General features: G+C 43.0%; 1 protein-coding gene across 1 annotated transcript in view; it reads right to left on the bottom strand.

Moving 5' to 3' along the window:
* LOC139034858 (serine/arginine repetitive matrix protein 2-like) overlaps positions 1-20,915 on the bottom strand; it is a 120,812-nt gene extending 99,897 nt beyond the window's left edge. The window contains exons 1-2 of the mRNA XM_070467087.1: positions 20,749-20,915; positions 19,984-20,187 (exon numbers count right to left, since the gene is read on the bottom strand). Of these exons, the coding sequence (XP_070323188.1) occupies positions 19,984-20,187; positions 20,749-20,915 (371 nt within the window). The remainder of the gene's footprint in view (positions 1-19,983; positions 20,188-20,748) is intronic.
* Between the last annotated feature and the right edge of the window lie 1,082 nt (positions 20,916-21,997).

Below are 21,997 nucleotides of genomic sequence, written 5' to 3'. Positions count from 1 at the left end.
GTTTAAACTTCAAACCTTATAGCTGGAAATACTAGATTCTGCTTTCTCCTCTCTCTATCTAATGCAGTTAGCCACCAAGCCTAGCTCTACCCATGAAATATTTTTCCAAACAATTGTGTTCAGGTCACTCTTTTGAACAAAACAGATTCAGTGCTCCATATTGTTTTTAGAATAAAGATCAAGCTCTTCAATCTGGCACTGTTGAATCTTCATGCCTTCATCCCAACTCATCTTTCAGTTCAGTTGCTCAGTCATGTCCGACTGTTTGAGACCCCCTGGACTGCATCACACCAGGCTTCCCTGTCTGTCACCAACTCCTGGAACTTACTCACCGGTGATGCCATCCAACCTTATCCTCTTATCCTTGCCATCTTTTCCTCCATCATCCCCTTCTCCTCCTACCTTCAATCTTTACCAGCATCAGGGTCTTTTCCAAGGAGTCAGTTCTTTGCATCAGATGGCCAAACTATTGGAGCTTCAGCTTCACCATCAGTCCTTCCAATGAATATTCAGGACTGATTTCCTTTAGGATTGATTAGTTTGATCACCTTGCAGTCCAAGGGGCTCTCAAGAGTCTTCTCCAACACCACAGTTCAAAAGCATCAATTCTTCAGCACTCAGCTTTTTTTATGGTCCAACACTACTGGAAAAACCATAGCTTTAACTAGCCAGACCTTGGTCAGCAAGGTAATGTCTCTGCTTTTTAATATGCTGTCTAGGTTGGCCATAGCCTTTCTTCCAAGGAGCAATTGTCTTTTAATTTCATGGCTGCAGTCACCATCAGCAGAGTTACCTTTGGCCTTGTCTAATTTGCTCATATGTTTATTTTATGCTTCTGGGAGATAAATTTTATAAAGGTTTTCTGATTACAGCTGGTTATAAATCATACCAATTTCTACCATTATTTTACATTAACTAAAAAATTATATAGTAATATATGGTAATTTTAGAAACCACAGAAAATACAAATGAGCAAAATTTATAAAATCTATAACTCATACTCAGAGATAATTACTGCCAACATCTTGCTGTATTTTCTTTCAGAGTTCTTTCCATATATATTTTATATATATGTAAATGTATAAAACTGAATTTTGCTATATATATGTATATATATATACTGTAATGTAATTGTTTCAATAATTATAGTTCTGAACATAATTCCATGTTTATACTTCCATATCCTGGCTATCAAATATATGGATGTTTAAATATCTAATCTCCTAGTTTCATCACTTGGGTTGTTTTCAATTTTTTTCACCATTAAAATTTTTTTTTCTTACAGACTTTATTATAGCAAACATTCTATAAAAATTCTTAGTTAATATCTTAGGGTTAATTCCTACAAGTAAAATTGGTTCTTGAACATCTTTAGTGTTTTCTTATCCTTCATTTACTCACCTGTAATAATTTTTATTTTTCTTCTTTGGATCCAGTTCAGCTTCTTCCTATTTTTATTAATGTTTGAAGACTAAACTCAGCTATTCATCTAAGAAAAGATCAGACCAGAGGTAAGGACAAGGTAGAGAAGCCATTTGGCTCTTATAGTTTGTAAGGCTTAACTCCAACCAGGATTTGCGTGAGCTGTTACTGTAACAGAATGGCTTATGTTCACTTGGCCCCCATCTCCTAATCTCTGACTGAATCAGCTCAGTCACTTCCCGTAGTGCTGCTGATCCAGCTTCAGCTTCTTTACTGTGATATAAACTTTGTACGCCTTGGTTGCCTGGCTAGCTTCTAGAAGCTTTTTTTTTTTTCTTTAAGAACACTTGGTCTATTATTTAGATAATCCACCACTGGATGGTGGTTCATTTTACTCTCTTTTACTTAATTGAGAAAGCATTTATTGAGCTCTGTTGTGCTGCTGGCTCTGTGCTGGGCTCTGGGGCACAGTGACAAAGAGGACAGGCGCTCTCAAGATGCCTAAGGCCTTTAGGGGAGGCTGATGTGCAAATACCTTGATTCCTTCACATATTGTGTGCAGCCGTAGAAGCACGCTCACAGGAGTGGAGATAGTAACTCTTCAGTGGGGATTCAGGGAAGGCAGCCTAGGAGAGTGGAGAGCTGAGATGTGTCTTCAAAGATAAACAGGAGTTCCTTTTTTGGTTGTGTAGTGAGAAGGGTAGGGAAGAGAGGAGAGAGAGAGAGCAGTATTTTTAAACACAAGGAAGCCTGAAGCAAAGTGGTGTACTTAGGAAACTGTATGCAGGCTTTGGGAAAAATGCTGTGGAGAGATGAAAGAGTGTGTGATGAGGCTTAGAGGAGGACGGTGGCCAGATCATGAAAGGCATGGTGTTGTCATGTGCTCTGGCTTGACTTAGGAGGCACTGGTGACTTGATGAGATTGTTGTTTTATCAAGATATATCAGATAGCAACACACTGCCAGGATTTCAGATAAGAGGTATTGGAAACAAGAAGACTAGTTAGGAATAACAATAATTACCTACAGAAGAGGGCTTTGCTCATAGCTCAGTTGATAAAGAATCTGCCTGCAATGCGGAAGACCCAGGTTCAGTCCCTGGGTCAGGAAGATTCCCTGGAGAAGGAAATGGCAACCCACTCCAGTGTTCTTGCCTGGAGAATCCCATGGTGAGAAGAGCCTGGCAGACTACAGTTCATGGGGTCACAAGAGTAGGACATGACTTAGTTACTAAACCACCAAACCACCACTACCTACAAAAGAAATGAAGTGAGTTGGGGTGAGGAGGGAGATGATAGTAGAAAAATACAGATGCCCAGGGCACTGAACCAGGGCAGGGGCTGGAAGGCTTGAACAGGTACAAGACTGTGATAGGACTTGAAAAACACAGGGCAGAGTGGTTGAATGATTTAGGGGTATGGTGTGGCGGACCAAAATTGAGAGCCAGAGATTCGAAAAGAGTCATCAGCAGGAGAAGGTAGAGTAGAGAGCAGAAACCACATGAGACAGAACAGATTGGGCCTTGAGAATGCCAGAGAATACCCTAGAGTGTAAAATCAATGAATTTTCTAAGTAGAACAAGCAAAAAGCAGCAATATGGATGCCCATAAATAGACTACAAAGTAAAAATTTTCCTCCAACCTGAAAATCTATAAAATACCAACAAAGAGATGTCCTTGCTGGACAAATGATGAATTGTTTTCAATTCAAATTGAAAACAAATGATGAATTGATTTCACAATAATTTTGATCTGGATGTGGAAATCTTATTTAGAATAAAATATTCAGATTTCCTGGGCAACTTTAATAGGCACTGAATACTTCCCTTATTTTACTGACTTTGTACATTTGTCCATATCCTTTACTGGATAAAGAGGCAAAAATATGTCATTTATAGATGCTGAAAACCACTCCTGTGAGTGCTAACATTTTCAGTTTCCCTTTACTTTTCCAAGGGTGTTATTCACTTCCTTTGGTTTGGGTTATGTTCTGGTTATGTAATGCTATGTAAACAAACCAGTTCAAAACTTAGTGGCTTAAAACAACATTTTGCCTATGAATCTATAACCTAGCCAGGTCTTGGCGGGACAGCTTGTCTCTGATCCATTTGATATCAGCTTTGGCAGAGGCATGGAATTATCTGAAAGCTCACCACTGGCACGTCTGGTGGAGACACATGAAAACAGATGGGGTCTGGAACACCTGGAGCTCCATGGCCATCTCTCACTATTTTTGGGTGATCTCTCCAAAAAGCTAGAAGGGAGTCAGTCTTTTCTAACCTTCCTTGGAAGACAGCAGGCATCTCTTTTGTTATATTAAATTTATTAAAAATGAGTCACGAATGCCAGCCCATATACAGGGGAGGGGAATTAGATTCCACTCTCTGTAGGAGTGTCAAATAGTTTGTTTTAAACCAGTGCAGTCTAAATGAGGGATAGTTTGGAGGAGGAGAGAGGAGACCTACCATTGTAGCCACAGTTTGCTTGTGGGCCCTTTATTTTAGAGATTCTCACAGAGACCTTTTTGATTCTTCCCAAACCTTATTTGGGTTCCACCTAACCTAACCTTCTCAACTTCTGGGTTTTGAAACTTCTGATGGCCCCAAAGCAACATGGAAGAGTGGAAAGAGCAGGTATTTAGACTCATAAAGACCTGACTAGTAATCTCCTGGTCTCAGGTGTGCTGCTGACTTGCTGTGATTACTGTGTGACCCAGACAAGCTTCCCACAGTGACTGGGGGTGGTTGGCTTAAACTGCAAATAGCATGCTTTCTCCTTAGTTAAAAGCAACCATAAGATTTACACATAGAGCAATTAGCAAATTTTCCTGAGGTCTTCTCACATGAAAGATGCTATGCTGGGCCCTGTGGAACACCAAAGACTGACCCAGGAGCAGTAGTAGCCAGTTCTAATCGACAGTTGGGACAAGCTGTGCAGACAGAAGACAACAGCATTATTGTCCTTAGACCGTGGCAAGTGAGGCTCCCCATGCCTTCCACTGCTCCTCTCCCTGGCCCCCACAGACTCCAGAGCTCCTGTGCTCTGAAATACCTTCCTCACATTTTTCTGAGTGCCTCTCCAGGGCTTAGTTCCAGCCAGGGCCCTTAGTGCCAGCTGAGCAGGGGAGCTCGAGCCTGGGCTAGATCCAGGATAGGCCCTGGTCTCTGTTTCCCTCTCCTTCAGGGTGCGCTCTGACTCTACAGGCCTGTGTGTAGGGTTGACCAGATGTCCAGGAGCTTCAGGACTCATGACTGCAGAATTGTTCCAGAGCTCCGTGGCAGGATCCTGATTCTAGAAAAGCATGCTGGTGAGCAGATGGCTTCTCTTGACTAGCAGAGCATTTCTCTTGAGGTGATTTGTCAGAATGGTGCTGACGTGCTGGTTCTGAGGCCTGAGAATGTGAATTTCTAACAAGTTTCCAGCTGATGTTGATGCTTCTGGTCAGAAACCGCTGAACTAGCAAGAAACTGTGTCTTGTGAGTGAACTGTGTTTGTTCCTTTTAATCTTTTGAGAACCTTGACTCACGTTCTGTGGTACTGGTAAAATGCCTAGCTCAAGAGAAATGCAGGTCTAAATTTCCTCATCCAGATACTAGATACACACAATGATACTGACTCAGATATCACCTTGTAAAATGACCTGACTGACCTGCACCATTGGTCACCGCTAAGTTAGAGTAATGGGTTTCCCTTCTGTGTGGCTCACATGAATGTAGTACATGACAGGCCATGTGTACTTGACTTAAGGACCAGAAGGGCGACTCTGCAGCTCTAGGACTGACTCATTGTGGCTAAATGCTATGGGGGGGTTGGTATGAATGTGTCTTCTTTTTATATATTTTCTCCAATTTTTGGTAAAAATAGGGGTTCAAAAAATCTAGTCAGTGTTTGCTGGAGGAGGTAGATCTTCAGAGGAAAATGATAATGGATATTTGAAAGGTGGCATTGCTTTGGGAGTTTGGATTTTAAAGAAGGGAATCCTTTAAACAAAAGAACACAAAAACCCCGAGTTTGTGGTCAGGTTTTCTGAAGTAAAAGAGACTGAAGTCACCCAAAGGTGATCAGCAGGCCAAAGGATCCCTTAAGGGATTTAGGACTTTGCAAAGACATCTCTAGTCCTCATGACTGAAAATAGCAGGATATCTTTAACTGTTAACATTTGCCAAATTAGATGCTATTTCTGTAAGATACTATGGAAAAACCTGAATGATCTTTTTGGCTAACCCAATAACAGGTGAGGGACAGGTTCACCAAGATGTGGGTTCTGATGTGGAGGTCTCCTGGAGCTCATGTACAATCCTCACACATGGAGTGTTGCTGTGAAAGTGCTGTATTCAATATGACAGCAAATTTGGAAAACTCAGCAGTAGCCACAGGATTGGAAAAGGTCAGCTTTCATTCCAATCTCAAAGAAAGGCAATGCCAAAGAATGCTCCAATTACCACACTATTGCACTCATCTCACACACTAGTAAAGTAATGCTTAAAATTCTCCAAGCCGGACTTCAGCAATACATGAACCATGAACTTCCAGATTTTCAAGCTGGTTTTAGAAAAGACAGAGGAACCAGAGATCAAATTGCCAACATCCAATGGATCATTGACAAAGCAAGAGAATTCCAGAAAAACATTTATTTCTGCTTTATTGACTATGCCAAAGCCTTTGACTATGTGGATCACAATAAACTGTGGAAAATTCTTAAAGAGACGGACCAGACCACCTGACCTGCCTCTTGAGAAACCTGTATGCAGGTCAGGAAGCAACAGTTAGAAGTGGACATGGAACAACAGACTGGTTGCAAATAGGAAAAGGAGTATGTCAAGGCTGTATCTTGTCACCCTGCTTATTTAACTTATATGCAGAGTACATCATGAGAAACGCTGGGCTGGAGGAAGCACAAGCTGGAATCAAGATTGCTGGGAGAAATATCAATAAGCTCAGATATGCACTTGATACCACCCTTATGGCAGAAAGTGAAGAGGAACTAAAAAGCCTCTTGATGAAAGTGAAAGCGGAGAGTGAAAAAGTTGGCTTAAAGCTCAACATTCAGAAAACTAAGATCATGGCATCTGGTCCCATCACTTCATGGCAGATAGATGAGGAAACAGTGGAAACAGTGGCTGACTTTATTTTCGGGGGCTCCAAAATAAAATGCAGATGATGATTGGAGCCATGAAATTAAGACACTTACTCCTTGAAAGGAAAGTTATGACCAACCTAGATAGCATATTAAAAAGCAGAGACATTACTTTGCCAACTAAGGTCCATCTAGTCAAGGCTATGGTTTTTCCAGGGGTCATGTATGGATGTGAGAGTTGGACTGTAAAGAAAGCTGAGCACCAAAGAATTGATGCTTTTGAAGTGCGGTGTTGGAGAAGACTCTTGAGAGTCCCTTGGACTACAAGGAGATCCAACCAGTCCATCCTAAAGGAGGTCAGTCCTGGGTGTTCATTGGAAGGACTGATGTTGAAGCTGAAACTCCAGTACTTTGGCCACCTGATACAAAGAGCTGACTCATTGGAAAAGACTCTGATGCTGGGAAAGATTGAGGGCAGGAGGAGAAGGGGATGACAGAGGATGAGATGGTTGGATGACATCACCAACTCAATGGACATGGGTTTGGGTGGACTCCAGGAGTTGGTGATAGACAGGGAGGCCTGGCGTGCCTCCCTTCATGGGGTCACAAAGAGTCGGACACGACTGAGCAACTGAACTGAACTGAGTGTTGCTGAGTGGGGAGTTCTCTGAGAGGTGTCAACCAGGTGGTGCTGCAGAAAATAGGGGAGAGAGGTGTGTGTGTGTAAAATTAAAATGAGTAAGGATTCCTATACATGACATTCCATTTACTTAAGGAGGGATTATTAGTCCTTTTTTGAAAGTGGGATACTTAGGTTCAGGGATTTGCTTAAGATCCTCCAGCTAAAGTACCAGAGAGTCAGGTCTTCAGTCATCTACACATACAAGGTGTATGTAGAAAGGGGTCTCTAGAATAGGTGATCTGTGTCAAATCATCACTTAGTCATCCACTAACTAGTTAGCTTGTATAGAAATTAGGGTTGTTCAAAGGAAACTATAAGCAAGGTGAAAAGACAGCCTTCAGAATGGGAGAAAATAATACAAAATGAAACAACTGACAAAGAATGAATCTCCAAAATATACAAGCAGCTCAATACCAGAAAAAATGAATGACCCAATCAAAAAGTGGGCCAAAGAACTAAACAGACCTTTCTCCAAAGAAGACATACAGATGGCTAATAAACACATGAAAAGATGCTCAACATCACTGATTATCAGAGAAATGCAAGTCAAAACCACAAAACTACATCTCATGCTGTTCAGAATTGCTGCCATCAAAATGTCTACAGTTAATGCTGGAGAGGGTGTGGAGAAAAGGGATCCCTTACACTGTTGGTGGGAATGCAAACTAGTACAGCCATTATGGAGAAAGTGTGGAGATTCCTTAAAAAAACTGGAAATAGAACTGCCATATGACCCAGCAATCCCACTGCTGGGCATACACACCAAGAAAACAAGAATTGAAGGAGACACATGTACCCCAGTGTTCACTGCAGCACTGTTTACAATAGCTAGGGCATGGAAGCAACCTAGATGTCCATTGGCGGATGAATGGATAAGGAAGTTGTAGTACATATACACAATGGAATATTACTCAGCTATAAAAAAAGGACACATTTGAATTAGTTCTAATGAGGTGGATGAAACTGGAGCCTATTATACAGAGTGAAGTAAGTCAGAGAAACAGCAGTACAGAATATTAACGCATATATATGGAACTTAGAAAGATGGTAATGATGACCCTATATGCAAGATAGCAAAAGAGACACAGATGTAAAGAACAGACTTTGAGACTCTGTGGGAGAAGGCGGGTGGGATGACGAGAGAATAGCATTGAAACATGTATATTACCACATGTAAAACAGGGGACCAGTGCAAGTTCAATGCATGAAGCAGGGCATTCAAAGCTGGTACTCTGGGACAAGCTAGAGGGATGGGGTGGGGAGGGAGGTGGAAGAGGGTTTCAGGGTGCGGGGAACATATGTGCACCCATGGCTGATCCATGTCGACGTATGGCGAAAACCACCACAATATTGTAAAGTAATTACCTCCAATTCAAATAAACTAATTAATTAAAAACAGAAAAAAGAAAATAGGGTTGTTTACATAAACCAGGCTTACCAAGAGGAAGAGGGAGACAAGAAATGTAAAGTACCCCAGCCTGGTGTTGGACACAAAGTCAGTGCTAGAAAGTGTGGCTTCCTTTCCTTCCCTTCTCTTCTGTCCTTAGGAGCCTGAGGATATGGCTTCACACTGATGCACCGGGAGGCGCAAAACACCGGTTTCTCTCAAGCAAGTTGCTTAACCTTTTCAAGCCTCAGCTTCCTCATTTACAAAATGGAAATACTAGTGCTTCCTGCTTTATAGAGTTGTTGAGGCATTTAAATGAGAAAATGCTGGGAGACTTCCGTGGTGGTCAAATGGTGAAGACTCTGTGCTTCCACTGCAGGAGATACAGATTCAGTCCCTAGTTGGGGAACTAAGATCCTGAATGCTGCACAGTGCTGCCAGAGAGAGAGAGAGAGAGAGAGAGAGAAGCCATGTCAAGGACTTAGCATAATGCACAGCATGTGATTAGTAATTAGTAAATGTTAACTGCATATAGAAATGATAGAAATGGCAAGGGTTAAGCATTGAGGGTTGTCAGAGCCTGTGGGTTGGTGCCCAAAGCCTGGCATGTCCTTCAGTGCTGAGTTGGGGCAGGCTCAGGCCCAGGTCCAGGCCCAGGAGGGGCCTACAGGCTCCAGGAGGAAAGTGAGGTCTTTTGATGTCAGCCTATTTTATTTACTGTGCATGTTATGCAGCTTTTGCCAAAGAGATGGCAGAATTTTCTTTCAAATAAAATTGGAATTTTCACAGTTCTCAGAGAAGGATTTCTTTCCCTCTGTTGCTGAACTGAGGTTCCTAAGGGCTTCTTGCTGGAATGAGGAGAATGAAATGCTTGACTTTTTGATAACAGCCTCTGGTTTAATAATTAGACATTCCAGGAATAACTGCCTTGGCAGTAGTCAACTACATTTTATTTTGACAGTGCAGAAGTCTTCTATTTTCTCCTTCCCTCCTATCCCATCATAATAACAGAAGAAGCTATTTGGAAGCCTGGTGTTTTTGCACACATTTCACTGTTTAAGAGCACAGTGTGTGCTCAGACTTTTCCCAAAGGTCACCAGTAGGAATATTTCATGGTGGAGAGATCATGGGAGAGACCAGCTTCCTGTATATTCCAACCAGTGTTAGCAACTTGAGAAGCTTTCAAATTTAAGCTATATTATAACTCCTCTTCAAATTTGCATTCTCTCTTTACAATAGGGAGCTGGCACTATGGAGTTTAAAAAGACTGGGAAGCTTTAGGGCAAAGAGACTGAGGCATGAATTCCAGCCTTGCCACTGACAAGTTACTTAAAACCTGTAACCTTCAGTGTCTCCATCTAGAAAATGGTGGTGATAAACCCAGGTTGCAGGATGGTTTGAAGGATAAAGAAATGTATATAAAACCCACAGTGTGAGATTTCTTAAAAAGCTGGAAATAGAACTGCCATATGACCCAGCAATCCCACTTCTGGGCATACACACCAAGGAAACCAGATCTGAAAGAGACACGTGCACCCCAATGTTCATCGCAGCACTGTTTATAATAGCCAGGACATGGAAGCAACCCAGATGCCCATCAGCAGATGAATGGATGAGGAAGCTGTGGTACATATACACCATGGAATATTACTCAGCCATTAAAAAGAATTCATTTGAATCAGTTCTAATGAGATAGATGAAACTGGAGCCCATTATACAGAGTGAAGTAAGCCAGAAAGATAAAGACCATTACAGTATACTAACACATATATATGGACTTTAGAAAGATGGTAACGATAACCCTATATGCAAAACAGAAAAAGAGACTCAGATGTATAGAACAGACTTGTGGACTCTGGGAGAAGGCGAGGGTGGGATGTTTCAAGAGAACAGCATTGAAACATGTATATTATCTAGGGTGAAACAGATCACCATGTGACATGTGGTAAGTACTCAGTACATTTCAATCAATTTTGGGTTCTTTCCCTCACCTCCTCTACTGCTGTATAATTAGGTAATCGTAGTTCAGTCTCTTAGGCCCCTTGCTATCATTTTACACATCAATAAAGTTAAGGGACTTGACCAGCTAATCACATACTAATATTGTATGGGACCAGAAAAGTCCATGATTCTGTCATTTTTGATATTGTTATCATTCACTCACAAGCTGTTCCAACACTGAACTGAATCAGCTCCAAGGTGAAAGGTGGGATGACCATAGGTGGCTAGATGGCCTGTGTGGCCTTTGTGCAAAATGACCCTTGAGCTGGGCTCGAGGAAATCAGAACAGAGGGCCCGCTGGGTGGGTACCAGCCTGAACCTTTCTGGGGGCGAGAAGAATCCAAACCCTCCTTGGTTTTCTGAATGATCAACCAACCCCAGGACCAAGTTAGGCATTTCCAACATGTCTAGACTGTTACCTTCCTCAGCACGTTTTTGGTGAAAAGCAGTAAAACCCCAATATAAACCAGCTGAAATCCAGTAAAAACCAGCTCAAGCACAAAATGGTTTTTATTGTCTCATGAAAGTGGGAAGTCCAAGGGATAGATCCATACATGACTGGATGAGGAGTTCAAATAATGCTGTCAGAGTTTTTCCTCAGCTCTTCTTGTCCATCCCTTTGAAAAATGGCCTTTTAGTTTTCCTCCTTCTTCTGATAGACTTTATCTACCTGAGAGCCAAGGTGGACCCTAGCAGACTTAGGTTTATAATCCAACAGAACAGATCCTCTTTCCCACTGTATCCACACATTAAATCCTATGGAAGGGCTCTGATTGGATTTTGTTCATTGTAGCTTGTAAGTGGCATACCACAGTGCTCAAAACACAAAGGCCTGGATGATGTCACCACCTATATGATGTGGGCCTTGTGATTTACAGTCCAATGATATCTACATGGAATAGAGGAGTTGCTTTATTAAGATGGAATAGAGGAGTTGTTTATCAACCATGAGGGGCTTCCCTCATAGCTCAGTTGGTAAAGAATCCGCCTGCAATGCAGGAGACCCCGGTTCAATTCCTGGGTCAGGAAGATCTGCTGGAAAGGGGATAGGTTACCCACTCCAGTGTTCTTAGGCTTCCCTTGTGGTTCAGCTGGTAAAAGAACCTGCCTGCAATGTGGGAGACCCCGGTTCGATCCCTGGGTTGGGAAGATCACCTGGAGAAGGGAAAGGCTACCCACTCCAGTATTCTGGCCTGGAAAATTCCATGGACTGCAAAGAGTTGGACACAATTGAGTGACTTTCACTTTCACTTTACCAACCAAAAAAGATATGACAGGCAAAAACTAACAGTCACAACTCAAAGAGATACCCATGACAGGAGGTCCAGAACTTAAGTGAGCAGAACTAAATCCTGTGTTGATCTCAGCCTCCTGTCCACTCAACACTGACCCTTCAGAGACCTCTGAGAAACAGCAGTGAACCCCTGGGTCTGGCCTTAAAGAACTTAACCTGTTTTCCCTACCAGCAGCTTCTTCTTTTCAGTGTCTTTTTCATAGACCTTATACTTCACTGGGCTTCCATGTGGCACTAGTGGTAAAGAACCTGCTTGCCAACACAAGAGACTTGGGTTTGATCCCAGGGTTGGGAAGATCCCCTGAAGGAGGGCATGGCAACCCATTCCCTATTCTCGCCTAGAGAATCCAATGGACAGAGGAGCCTGGTGGGCTACAGTCCATGGGGTTGCAAAGAGTTGGACATGCCTGAGTGACTTTGTTATCCATCACATGTCTTTCCAGTGGCAATTTCCATGACCGCTCATGTACTTCCATCTGACCTGCCTGGGAAAAAATAAACCACAACTCTGGGTCAACCAGACCTTCCCGTTTCTCCACACTTACACCTGGACTGCTGAGCACTCCAGGGACAATCCCAAGCCTGCCCTGACAGGTGCCACTGAAATTCATGGCCATCAACCTCGGGCAGCCCCATACCTGGCAGCATCTGTCCATCCGTCATAGTAGTCATTTCAAACAGTCTCCACTGGCTGTTTATTGGCTGCTTCTCTTGTGGATCCATTCCCCACCATGTCTGTTCTGTGCCCTGACTGTCTGACCTCCACAGTGGACATCATCTGGCTGCTTGCCCTCTAGCCTACTGTTGAGTTTGGTCAAGGAGGACAAAGAGGTTGGGTTTTCTATTTCCCTGCTTCCTCTCTACCTCACCACAGGCCCAGCAAGGGCTGAGTCCCTCTGATCACTGTCTCTGTCCGGTAATGACCTGTTTGTGGCTCCAGCGCTCACCGGCTCCCCTCCTTCTCCCTGCCAAGTGTTGCTAGTTCCTCTGTATGTCACCTTGTTTGTCCCCTTAACCCAGCTGACATCTATGTGATTCTCCCCTTCAGTAATTATTTTTACTTAAACTCTTTGGAGTGTGCCATCTGTTACCTACTGGAAGATCCCCAAGCGTATCCTCTCCTCAAACACATGGACACGCCAATGACTCCTTCATCCCCAGGAAGGAAGTGATCCCTTCATTCTTACATTGCAGAGAGAACAGGCTACCAGAAGGCAACCTCCTCAACTTCCTTCCATTATGCCGAAACCCTCCTGCATCTGCATCCGTCCTCCTTCCACCTTTTCTCCTGTTGTATTAACAGATGGTCCAGCCCTTGCCTGAGGCCAGTATGTCTACCTGTGCTCTGTATTCCATGACCCATCTACCTCGGGACTTTGTTATGTTGGTTGTCTATTCTTTCTAGGATCTTAAGCCTGTCCCTCACACTGGATTCTCCCTTCCTTCTGGCAAATCAGATTGCTCAAACCTGTCCCATCTTTAAAACTCCCTCTCAACACCTGCTTCTTCTTAGCTACCATCATATTCTCCCTCCCACATCACAGCCATCTTCTGAAGAAGTTTGTCTACAATCTCCGCATCCATATCTCCTGTTTTATGGGATGACATAGAACTTCTCTAGCCCCAGATGGGCAGCATATCTGTTTAGAGGATCATACCATCCTTTACTGAATCAAGCTTTCTATCTTTAGTAGGGATTTGATTATTCCTTTTGTTTTAGAAAATTATGTTTAAGAAAGAAAATGGGTTATGAGTCTGAAAAGTTTGTCAAACATTGTTTCTTTACTGTGTTAGAAAATAACTGTCATACTCTTTTTTCTAAAAAAAAAAAGATTTATTATTTTTATTTATTTTTGGCTGTGCTGAGTCTTCATGGCCACAGGCTTTCCTCTAGTTGTGGTGAGTGGAGAGTGGGGACTACTCTCTATTTGCAGTGCTTGGGCTTCTCATTGCAGTGGCTTGTCTTGTTGCAGAGCACAGGCTCTAGGGTGTGTGGGCTTCAGTAGCTGTGGCTCCGGGGCTCTAGAACACAGGCTTAGTAGCTGTGGCACTTGGGCCTAGTTATTCCCTGGCATGTGGGATCTTCCCAGACCAGGGATGAAACCCATGTCTCCTATGTTGGCCGGCGGATTCTTAACCAGTGAGCCACCAGGGCAACCCTTGTCGAACACTGTTAATGCCAGAATTCCATACTTACTCTTCAGTTATAACCCACAAAAGAAATCCATGGGAAAAGGTAAACGTGGCACATCAGAACTTCATAGAGGATGTGGCAGTCAGCACTTGGTGTCAGGACAAGGGGAGGGCTGTCGCAGGCTCTATGAAGCAGAAAGTAGCGTCCATGGCCAAGGAGGCGCTCAAGGCCAGGAGTGGGTCTAAGGCTCAAGGCATAGAGACTCCTGTGGTGCTTTATGGGAGATCACTTGCCTTGACTTGATTTATATCTCCCTCCTCTATTTCCAGCCAGCTGGGAAAAATCTTTAAGTACATCTAACCCCTTCTAACCCCCACTTATCAGAAGGAAATTTTGTATAGAAATTATATTCTTTAATGGGCTTCCCTGGTGGCTCAGATGGTAAAGAATCTGCCTGCAGTGCTGGAGACCTGGGTTTGATCCCTGGGTTGGGAAGATCCCCTGGAGAAGGCAATGGCTACCCACTCTAGTATTCTTGCCTGGAGAATTCCATGAACTGAGGAGCCTGGCAGGCCATAGTCCATGGGGCTGCATAGAGTTGGACACGACTGAGCAACAGACACTTTCATTTTCATATTCTTTACCAGGCATCCAACTCATGTTTAAAGAGCAGCTACTCAATAATGATGGAGCAGGGATTTGGGAATCAGACAGGCTTCAGTGAAGTTAGAAAATTACTAAACCTTGCTGCATCTAAGTTTCTTCTGCACTGCTCAGAAATTATACTTTCTCCACATTGCTCAGCCCTCCACACACAGTCTCCCAAACCTCAATGCACATATGAATCCCCTGGGGGACTTTATTAAAATGCAGGTCCTGATTCATTAGATCTGGGGTAATCCTGCATTTCTAGTAAATTCTCAAGTGCTGCCGTGCTGTTGGCTTTTGGACCACACTTTGAGTAGCAAAAACCTGTCTGTGTACTGATAACGTGCATATGAACAAGGACAATGAGCCCCCATCCCTTATAGCACCTGAGAATTCCAGTGTCCCAGAGCCTTTTCTAGGGTCCTTTATAGAATGATGGAAGCAGAGAGCCGCTCTGGAGTGTCTGCAGCCCCGTGGATGGGCGAGTCCCCTCCTGCCACCTCACTGCTCGTGTGTTCAGCCTGCTGTCCCTGTTGGTCTCCTGCGTTTTCCTATTCATGTCCTCACCAGTCACAGCACTGGAGCCCTGTTAAGTTACCTGGGATATTTTAAGTTACCTGTTTCTAGTCTCCCCACCGTTAACCAGCCTATGCAGACTGTCTTAAATTAGGTCCAGATATCATGGAATAAAGAGCTCCCTGCTGCTATGCCTTACACTTCACTAATACTGGGCAATTACATATAAACCAGCTTTTAGACTCCAAAAATATTGGGCCAAAAAATATCGGTCCGAACTCTTCCATATGCGTTGTTACAGTCAAAGCATGTATGAATCCTTTGACACATTAAAAAAAAAAAAATCGCTTCTCAGCCTTTTGGCTAAGATCAAGTGTAAAAAAAACAAAAAAAAAACCAACAGCGAAACACTCTAGGTGTTAAATGGCTTCCTTGGTGGCTTAGACAGTAAAGAATCTGCCTGCAATGCAGCCTGCATTTCAAAAGACCCTGGTTCGATCCTGTGTCGGGAAGATCCCCTGGAGGAGTGAATGGCAAACCCACTCCAGTATTCTTGCCTGGGAAATCCCATGGACAGAGGAGCCTGGCAGGCAATACAGTCCGTAGGGTCCCAAAATTGTCCTACACAGCTGAGCGATTAACACTTACGCTTTTCACCAGGTGCTAAAATGTAAATAATGTAACAATAAATGACAAGATGTTATCATAATAATAGCTATAGTTTTTTTGAGCACTACACTTTATACTCATTATCTATAATCCTCATAGAAATACTATCATATTTACTGCCTCATTGTGCCAATGGGGACACGGGTACTCAGAGAGGTTGATCAACTTTCCCAGGTCACACAGCTCATCTGCAGCAGAACTTGGGCCACCAACCTCTGTCTGATGTGAAATCTCGTTAAACTATTTCTACTTCTCCAGGCTTAAGTGACCTCTCAGGCTCTCTTTATTTAATAGACAACCACTTCCTTAAATACATGTCTTGTTTTCCTTTTGCCAATCATGTTCTTATTCATAATACATGTGGATTTTATTAGTGAGGCTCCCATTAACTTGAGGCAATGTGATCATCGCATTGGAAAATATCAGTGAGCGGCTTCTACAAAATATTTTAGTTGAGTTTACTCTTACGCAGAATGCTACTCCTGAGGATCAGGAGTGGGTGGCCAGTGGAGTCATTTTTCCTACCAGGTAACAGGGCAGTAACAGCCTACAAAGGGTGGAGATGACACATCAGAAGTGTGGGCTGTCACTTTTCCAATGTGGAGCTGAAGAAATATTTGAGCTCATGCTGGACTACATGCTAAGAGTCCAGGTGTGTTATTTTTATTGTGAGTGAGTGAATCAGGGTCAGCCCCTAGGATGGGAACCAAAGCAATGGACCTAAACAGGAACTTGACCCAAAATCATCACCATTTTAGTGAGGAGTAGATTTAGATATTGGGCCCCATAATAGCTTTTATGAACTAGAAGTGCTTTCTAAGTCTGTTAACAAGTGATCTTTCAAGTTTTAAAGATAGAAATTTGAGTAAATTATGGCAATAAAGGGCAATGGTGGGAATAGGGTTATTGTTGGTCTGAGATCCCAAATGTTTTTCGTAAAATCACAAAATATCATTGATCCTGGTTGCTGCCTAGGAATAGGGCCTGCTTCAGGTTGGAGACCATGAATTTAAGTAGCACTTACCATCAGATCTTGTCTACCTTAAAAAATAAGAAAATAATTACCTCCTCTTTTGCACACTCTTTATTTTTCCTTTTGAAAACCATTATTCTCCTTTAAAGGGGAGGAGATGGAGAAAATGTGGATGATTTTTAATTCTCTAGATTCTGTAAAAGACTACAAATGCTCATAGAGGAGAGTATTTTCTTTCCTTTTTTTCTGTTAAGCATTTAAAAAAATTAAGTAGTTGATTTACAATGTTTTTAGTTTCTGGTGTATAGCAAAGTGATTCTGTGTGTGTACATATATATTCTTTTTCACATTCTATTAGTTTATTAGAAGATAGTGAATATAGTTCCCTGTGCTATACAGTGGGACCTTATTGTTTATCTGTTGTATACACAGTAGTTTGTATCTGCTGATCTCAGACTCCTAATTTATGCCTCCCTACCCCTTTCCCCTTTGGTGGCCATAAGTTTGTTTTCTGTGTCTGTGAGTCTGTTTTATAAATAAATTCATTTGTGTCATATTTTAGATTCCATGTATAAGTGATGTCGTATGATATTTGTCTTTTTCTTTCTGACTTACCTCACTCAGTGTGATAACCTCTAGGTCTATCCATGTTGCTGCAAATGGCATTGTTTTGCTCTTTTTCATGGCTGAGTAGTAGTCCACTCTATGTATGTATTACATCTTTTTTTTCCCTTTGAATGGTTTTTATTTATTTTTTCATTTATTTTTATTAGTTGGAGGCTAATTACTTTATATGTATTACATCTTTATCCACTCTGCTGATGGACATTTAAGTTGATTCCATGTCTTGGTTATTGTAAATCGTGCTGCTGTGAGCACTGGGATGCATGTATCTTTTTGAATTATGGTTTTCTCTGGATATATGTCCATGAGTGGCATTACTGGATCACATGGTAGCTCTATTTTTAGTTTTTTAGGGAATATCCATGTTGTCTTCCATGGTGACCACACAAGTTTACATTCCTACCAATAGTGTAAGAGGGTTCCCTTTTCTCCACAGTACGGGTGGTGTTTTCCCCTGATATGTCTTTAAAGCAGTGATTGCAGAGATAACATGGCTTTTAGCATATATTGCATTAATGGTTTCAATATGTTTTGTTTGTTTTCCAAACAGTTAAACATTTTCAGGGAGGGTTGCTGCATGCTTTAAAAGTAGCAATATTCTAAAATCTATCAAGAGAAATTGCATTTTCCTTCAACAATGACATTCTAAAGAAATGTGTAGCTTGTTAAAGCAGCAGAAATGCTGTAGGAATACAAAGTGACTCACTACACAGTGCTAAGTATTTAAAAGGTAATAAAAATGGTTAGCTAATTAACAGAAGAAACCAACCTTGCAACAGGCAGGTAAAGAAAAAGAATCCAAGGCTTTAGTGGAGCAAATAGCCCATGTGCTGTTTATTAATATCATCAAGTGAGAATGACAGGAACTGACCTCTTAAGAAATATTCAGTGCATAGAGTGTTTGCTCCTAGACAGAATCCAGATTATTGGTGCTAGAAAGGACTGTTCTCCATATCTCTGGGTGCTGGTCCTTAAATTGGCAATTTTCGAAGAAGTATAGGCTAACTCAGAAAAACATCCCAACCCTATCCTTGTCATTAAAAGACACTTTTTCAATAACAGTTTATTTTTTATGTTAAACAATAACTTATCAAAATTTAGAAAATCTAGTTTTAACCAATTATATTCAATAATGTTGCAATAACTCAATCTCTAAGACATTTTATAATAGAGTCTTGTGGACATAGAAAATAAAAATTTATCATTTTATGCCCATATTTTTGTTGCAGAGAGTTATTTGATAGGGACATCTGTAAAATATTTTCCAGCATACAGGTATTTTACATCAGGCTAAAATTCTGGCCGAGGAATAGACTGGAAAAACAAGTTCAGAGAGAAAAAGGGAGAATGTAAAATTTCCAACTGCTAAAGAAGAGCATGCTCATGAATTTTTTAAATGGATGATGATAGATATCAAATAGCTGTGGGATTTAAGTTCCATTGGGTACATTTAAGGTAGTGATGTAACAATGTTATTTCAAAAACAACAATACTTATAATATGCTGGATGTGGCATCTTTTGTGACTATTTAAATTTAAGATGACAAAGGTTGCATATTTAAAATATTTAAGTTGATGCTTAGTTTTTCAAAAATTTAAAAGGGAACCATAAGCAGAAGTTTGAAATTTAGTGTTGCAATAGTATCTAACCTGGAGAATAAATATTAATGCTTATTAAATGCTAATATATGCTAGACCCTGTTCTAAGTAGTTTACATTTTGTTAAAGATTTATAATAAGTATGTAAACCTTTAACAATGTTTACTATTTCTGCTGGATAATTAATCAAAAATTTATTAGTGGCAATAAAACACTGATTTTATTTAGCTCACAGTGAGGGCTTGTATGCACTATTCTCACTTGTGCTGTGCTTCGCTAAGTTGCTTCGGTAGTGTCTGACTCTCTGTGACCCTATGGACAGCAGGGACAGGCTCCTCTGTCCACCCCGATTGGACGCTGGCTGGGACTAAAGTTACCCAAGGGTTCACCAAGCCCTGTAGCTCCCAGAGTTGGTGGTTGACGTTGGCTACTGATGAGAGCACCTACATGGGACTCTCCACCAGAACATTTTCAAGGTAATAGGATTTCTGATGTGATGTCTAGTTTCCTCCCGATTGAACATTCCAAGAGTGATGAAAGCCACATAGCCTTCCTGATGTAGCTGCGGAGGCCATACAGCATCCCTTTTACCGATCCAGGTGTAATAGGGGTGGGGCAGGCTCGTGGCTGTCATCACGAGACTTAGCTCTAGAGACCATTAACTACTGAGATCCTTAGCACAGGGTTAGAGGTCAAGCTCTGCCAGTGGTTGACTGGACAGTGGTCCTCGGGGTGGGGAGTAAGGTGAGAGGCAGATGGTGCTTTTCTCACCTGGGTTCTCTGGACTCTGGCCGGTGGATGAGATGGGTGGCCTGGGAACAGGCTGCGGGCTGTGTTCTGCAGGGCTCACTTGTGGCCACCCACTGGCCCAGGCCTTGAGGCAGCGGTGAACCTCTCCTCCATCTCCAGCACTTAGTAGCGGTTGCAGTCACCTTGGGTCACAGCCTGTGAGACCTCACCCCCCACTGCCGCCTCCTGTTCGGGCAGCCTGAGGAGCCTGAGGGCCTGCTAGGTCCCGGGTGCCTGGCTCCCTCGGTGAGGAAAGCTGGGTAGGGTCTGGGGCCTGGCCCTGAGGGTGCCACCAGCTGATATCTGCCTCCCGGGCACTGGTGGGAGGACCCAGGCTGGGTGCTGGGCGAATGCTCTTGAGCAGGGTAACCAGCCTGTAAAGGGACCCATCCCTCTTAGCCAGGGCCTGGTCCTCAGAGGGCAAGATCTGAGCCTTGGGACTTTGCCTTTTCTTGTCAGGACAGAGACTAATGTTTATCTGGTGGAGGTTTACAGAAATATTGTGACCTGACTTCAAGAATAAAGAATCTGACACCGAGAAGTTTGCGACAACTAACTGTGCTGCTATCTCACCTTTCTTATAAAAGGTCTTTGCTGAAAGCTTTTGGGGAGTTTGAGGCTTCTAAAGGCATGAGCCACCCCTTTCCTCCTGTGGCCCTGAAATAAACCTTTCTCTGCTCCAAACGCCGACGTTTGGTATGGTTTAGCTTCCCTGTGTGTCCGGCACACAAACTTGCTTTCAATAACAAAAGCAGTCAGAAGCCCACTGAGATTCAGGGAAGGGAAACAGACCCCACCTCTCAATGAAAGGGATGCTGAAGAATTTGAGGGCTGTAATTAAAAACTGCTACATATATACAATTATCTCTGTTGCTTTCTTTTTTTTTTTTTTAAATAGCTGTGGAAACTAAAGCACAGTCGGCTAGGTAATTTGCCTAAGATCATAGAGCAGGAGAGTGGTGGAGTTAGGATTCAGATCCAAGTAGTCTGACTCCAGAACGGAGCTCCTAAACAGCCCTGCCTCTCGAGAAAGGCAAGCCGAGGGAAGTGTGAAGACCCCCTTGGCTGAAAGAGCATGGACCCCGCCCCTGCCCAGCTCCATTGCAGAGCCCACTGTTGACACATCCCCAGTGATATCTGTCCGGGGAGACTGTCCCCCGGAGTCTACACTCTCGGGAATCTGATGCTGTGGACACCACGTTGCCAGAGCTCTTGAAATGACTCAGGGGCTAGAAGGGCAGCGGCAGGACCTGGAGAGGCTGCTGCTGTTGGTTTTGCACAGCCTCAGCCGGGACAGATCTGGTGCTCGGTAGCAGCTGTCCTGTTGCCCTTTGGTAGGGGCTTCAGCTGGCTCATGGCTTGGGGGTCATGGTCCTAATCCTAGACTACCTGGACACTAATACTGAACCGCTTTTACCTGAAAGTGGGACAGTGCACATGCTAGGATTTGCTGTTCTCTCATTCTTGGCTTTGATTGACTCACGGCCAAGATCCTCAGAGATGCAAACAAGCATTCCAGCAGAGCTAACTCTCTAAAAAGAGCCTCCCTCTTCCTCCACTGCCAGTCTCAGAGGCTATAAGACCTGCATATACCTCCATGATTTATAATTTATGGTCTTCAATAGACAGAGAAATTCACTAGCTTTCCTGAGTTTTTTACATGTAAGTGACATTGAGGCAGTTGATACGTGAGACCCCGAGGCTGACTAGGTCTGGATCCTTGGGACTTGGGTGTGTGTTCTGTGCTTAGCCACTCAGCCATGTTCAACTCTTTGTGATCCAATGGACTTTAGCCTGCCAGGCTCTTCTGTCCATGGGGGTTCTCCAGGCAAGACCTCTGGAGTGGGTTGCCATGCTCTCCTCCAGGGATCTCCCCAACCCAAGGATTGAATCCAGGTCTCCCACATTGTGGGTGGATTCTTTACCAGCTGAGCCACGAGAGAAGCCCAAGAATACTGGAGCAGGTAGCCTATCCCTTCTCCAGGGGATCTTCCTGACTCAGGAATCAAACCGGGGTATTCTGCATTGCAGGCAGATTCTTTACCAGCTGAGCTACCAGGGAAGCTTGGGGCTTGGGTGTCATCAAATGACTTTGTGGTAGACACCTAAGTGGACTTCCGATAGCTCAGTTGGTAAAGAATCCACCTGCAATGCAGGATACCCCAGTTTGATTCCTGGGTCAGG

This window comes from Odocoileus virginianus, chromosome 4, assembly GCF_023699985.2.
Source record: "Odocoileus virginianus isolate 20LAN1187 ecotype Illinois chromosome 4, Ovbor_1.2, whole genome shotgun sequence".
NCBI lineage: Eukaryota > Metazoa > Chordata > Mammalia > Artiodactyla > Cervidae > Odocoileus > Odocoileus virginianus.
This window is presented reverse-complemented; position numbering and strand designations above follow the sequence as displayed.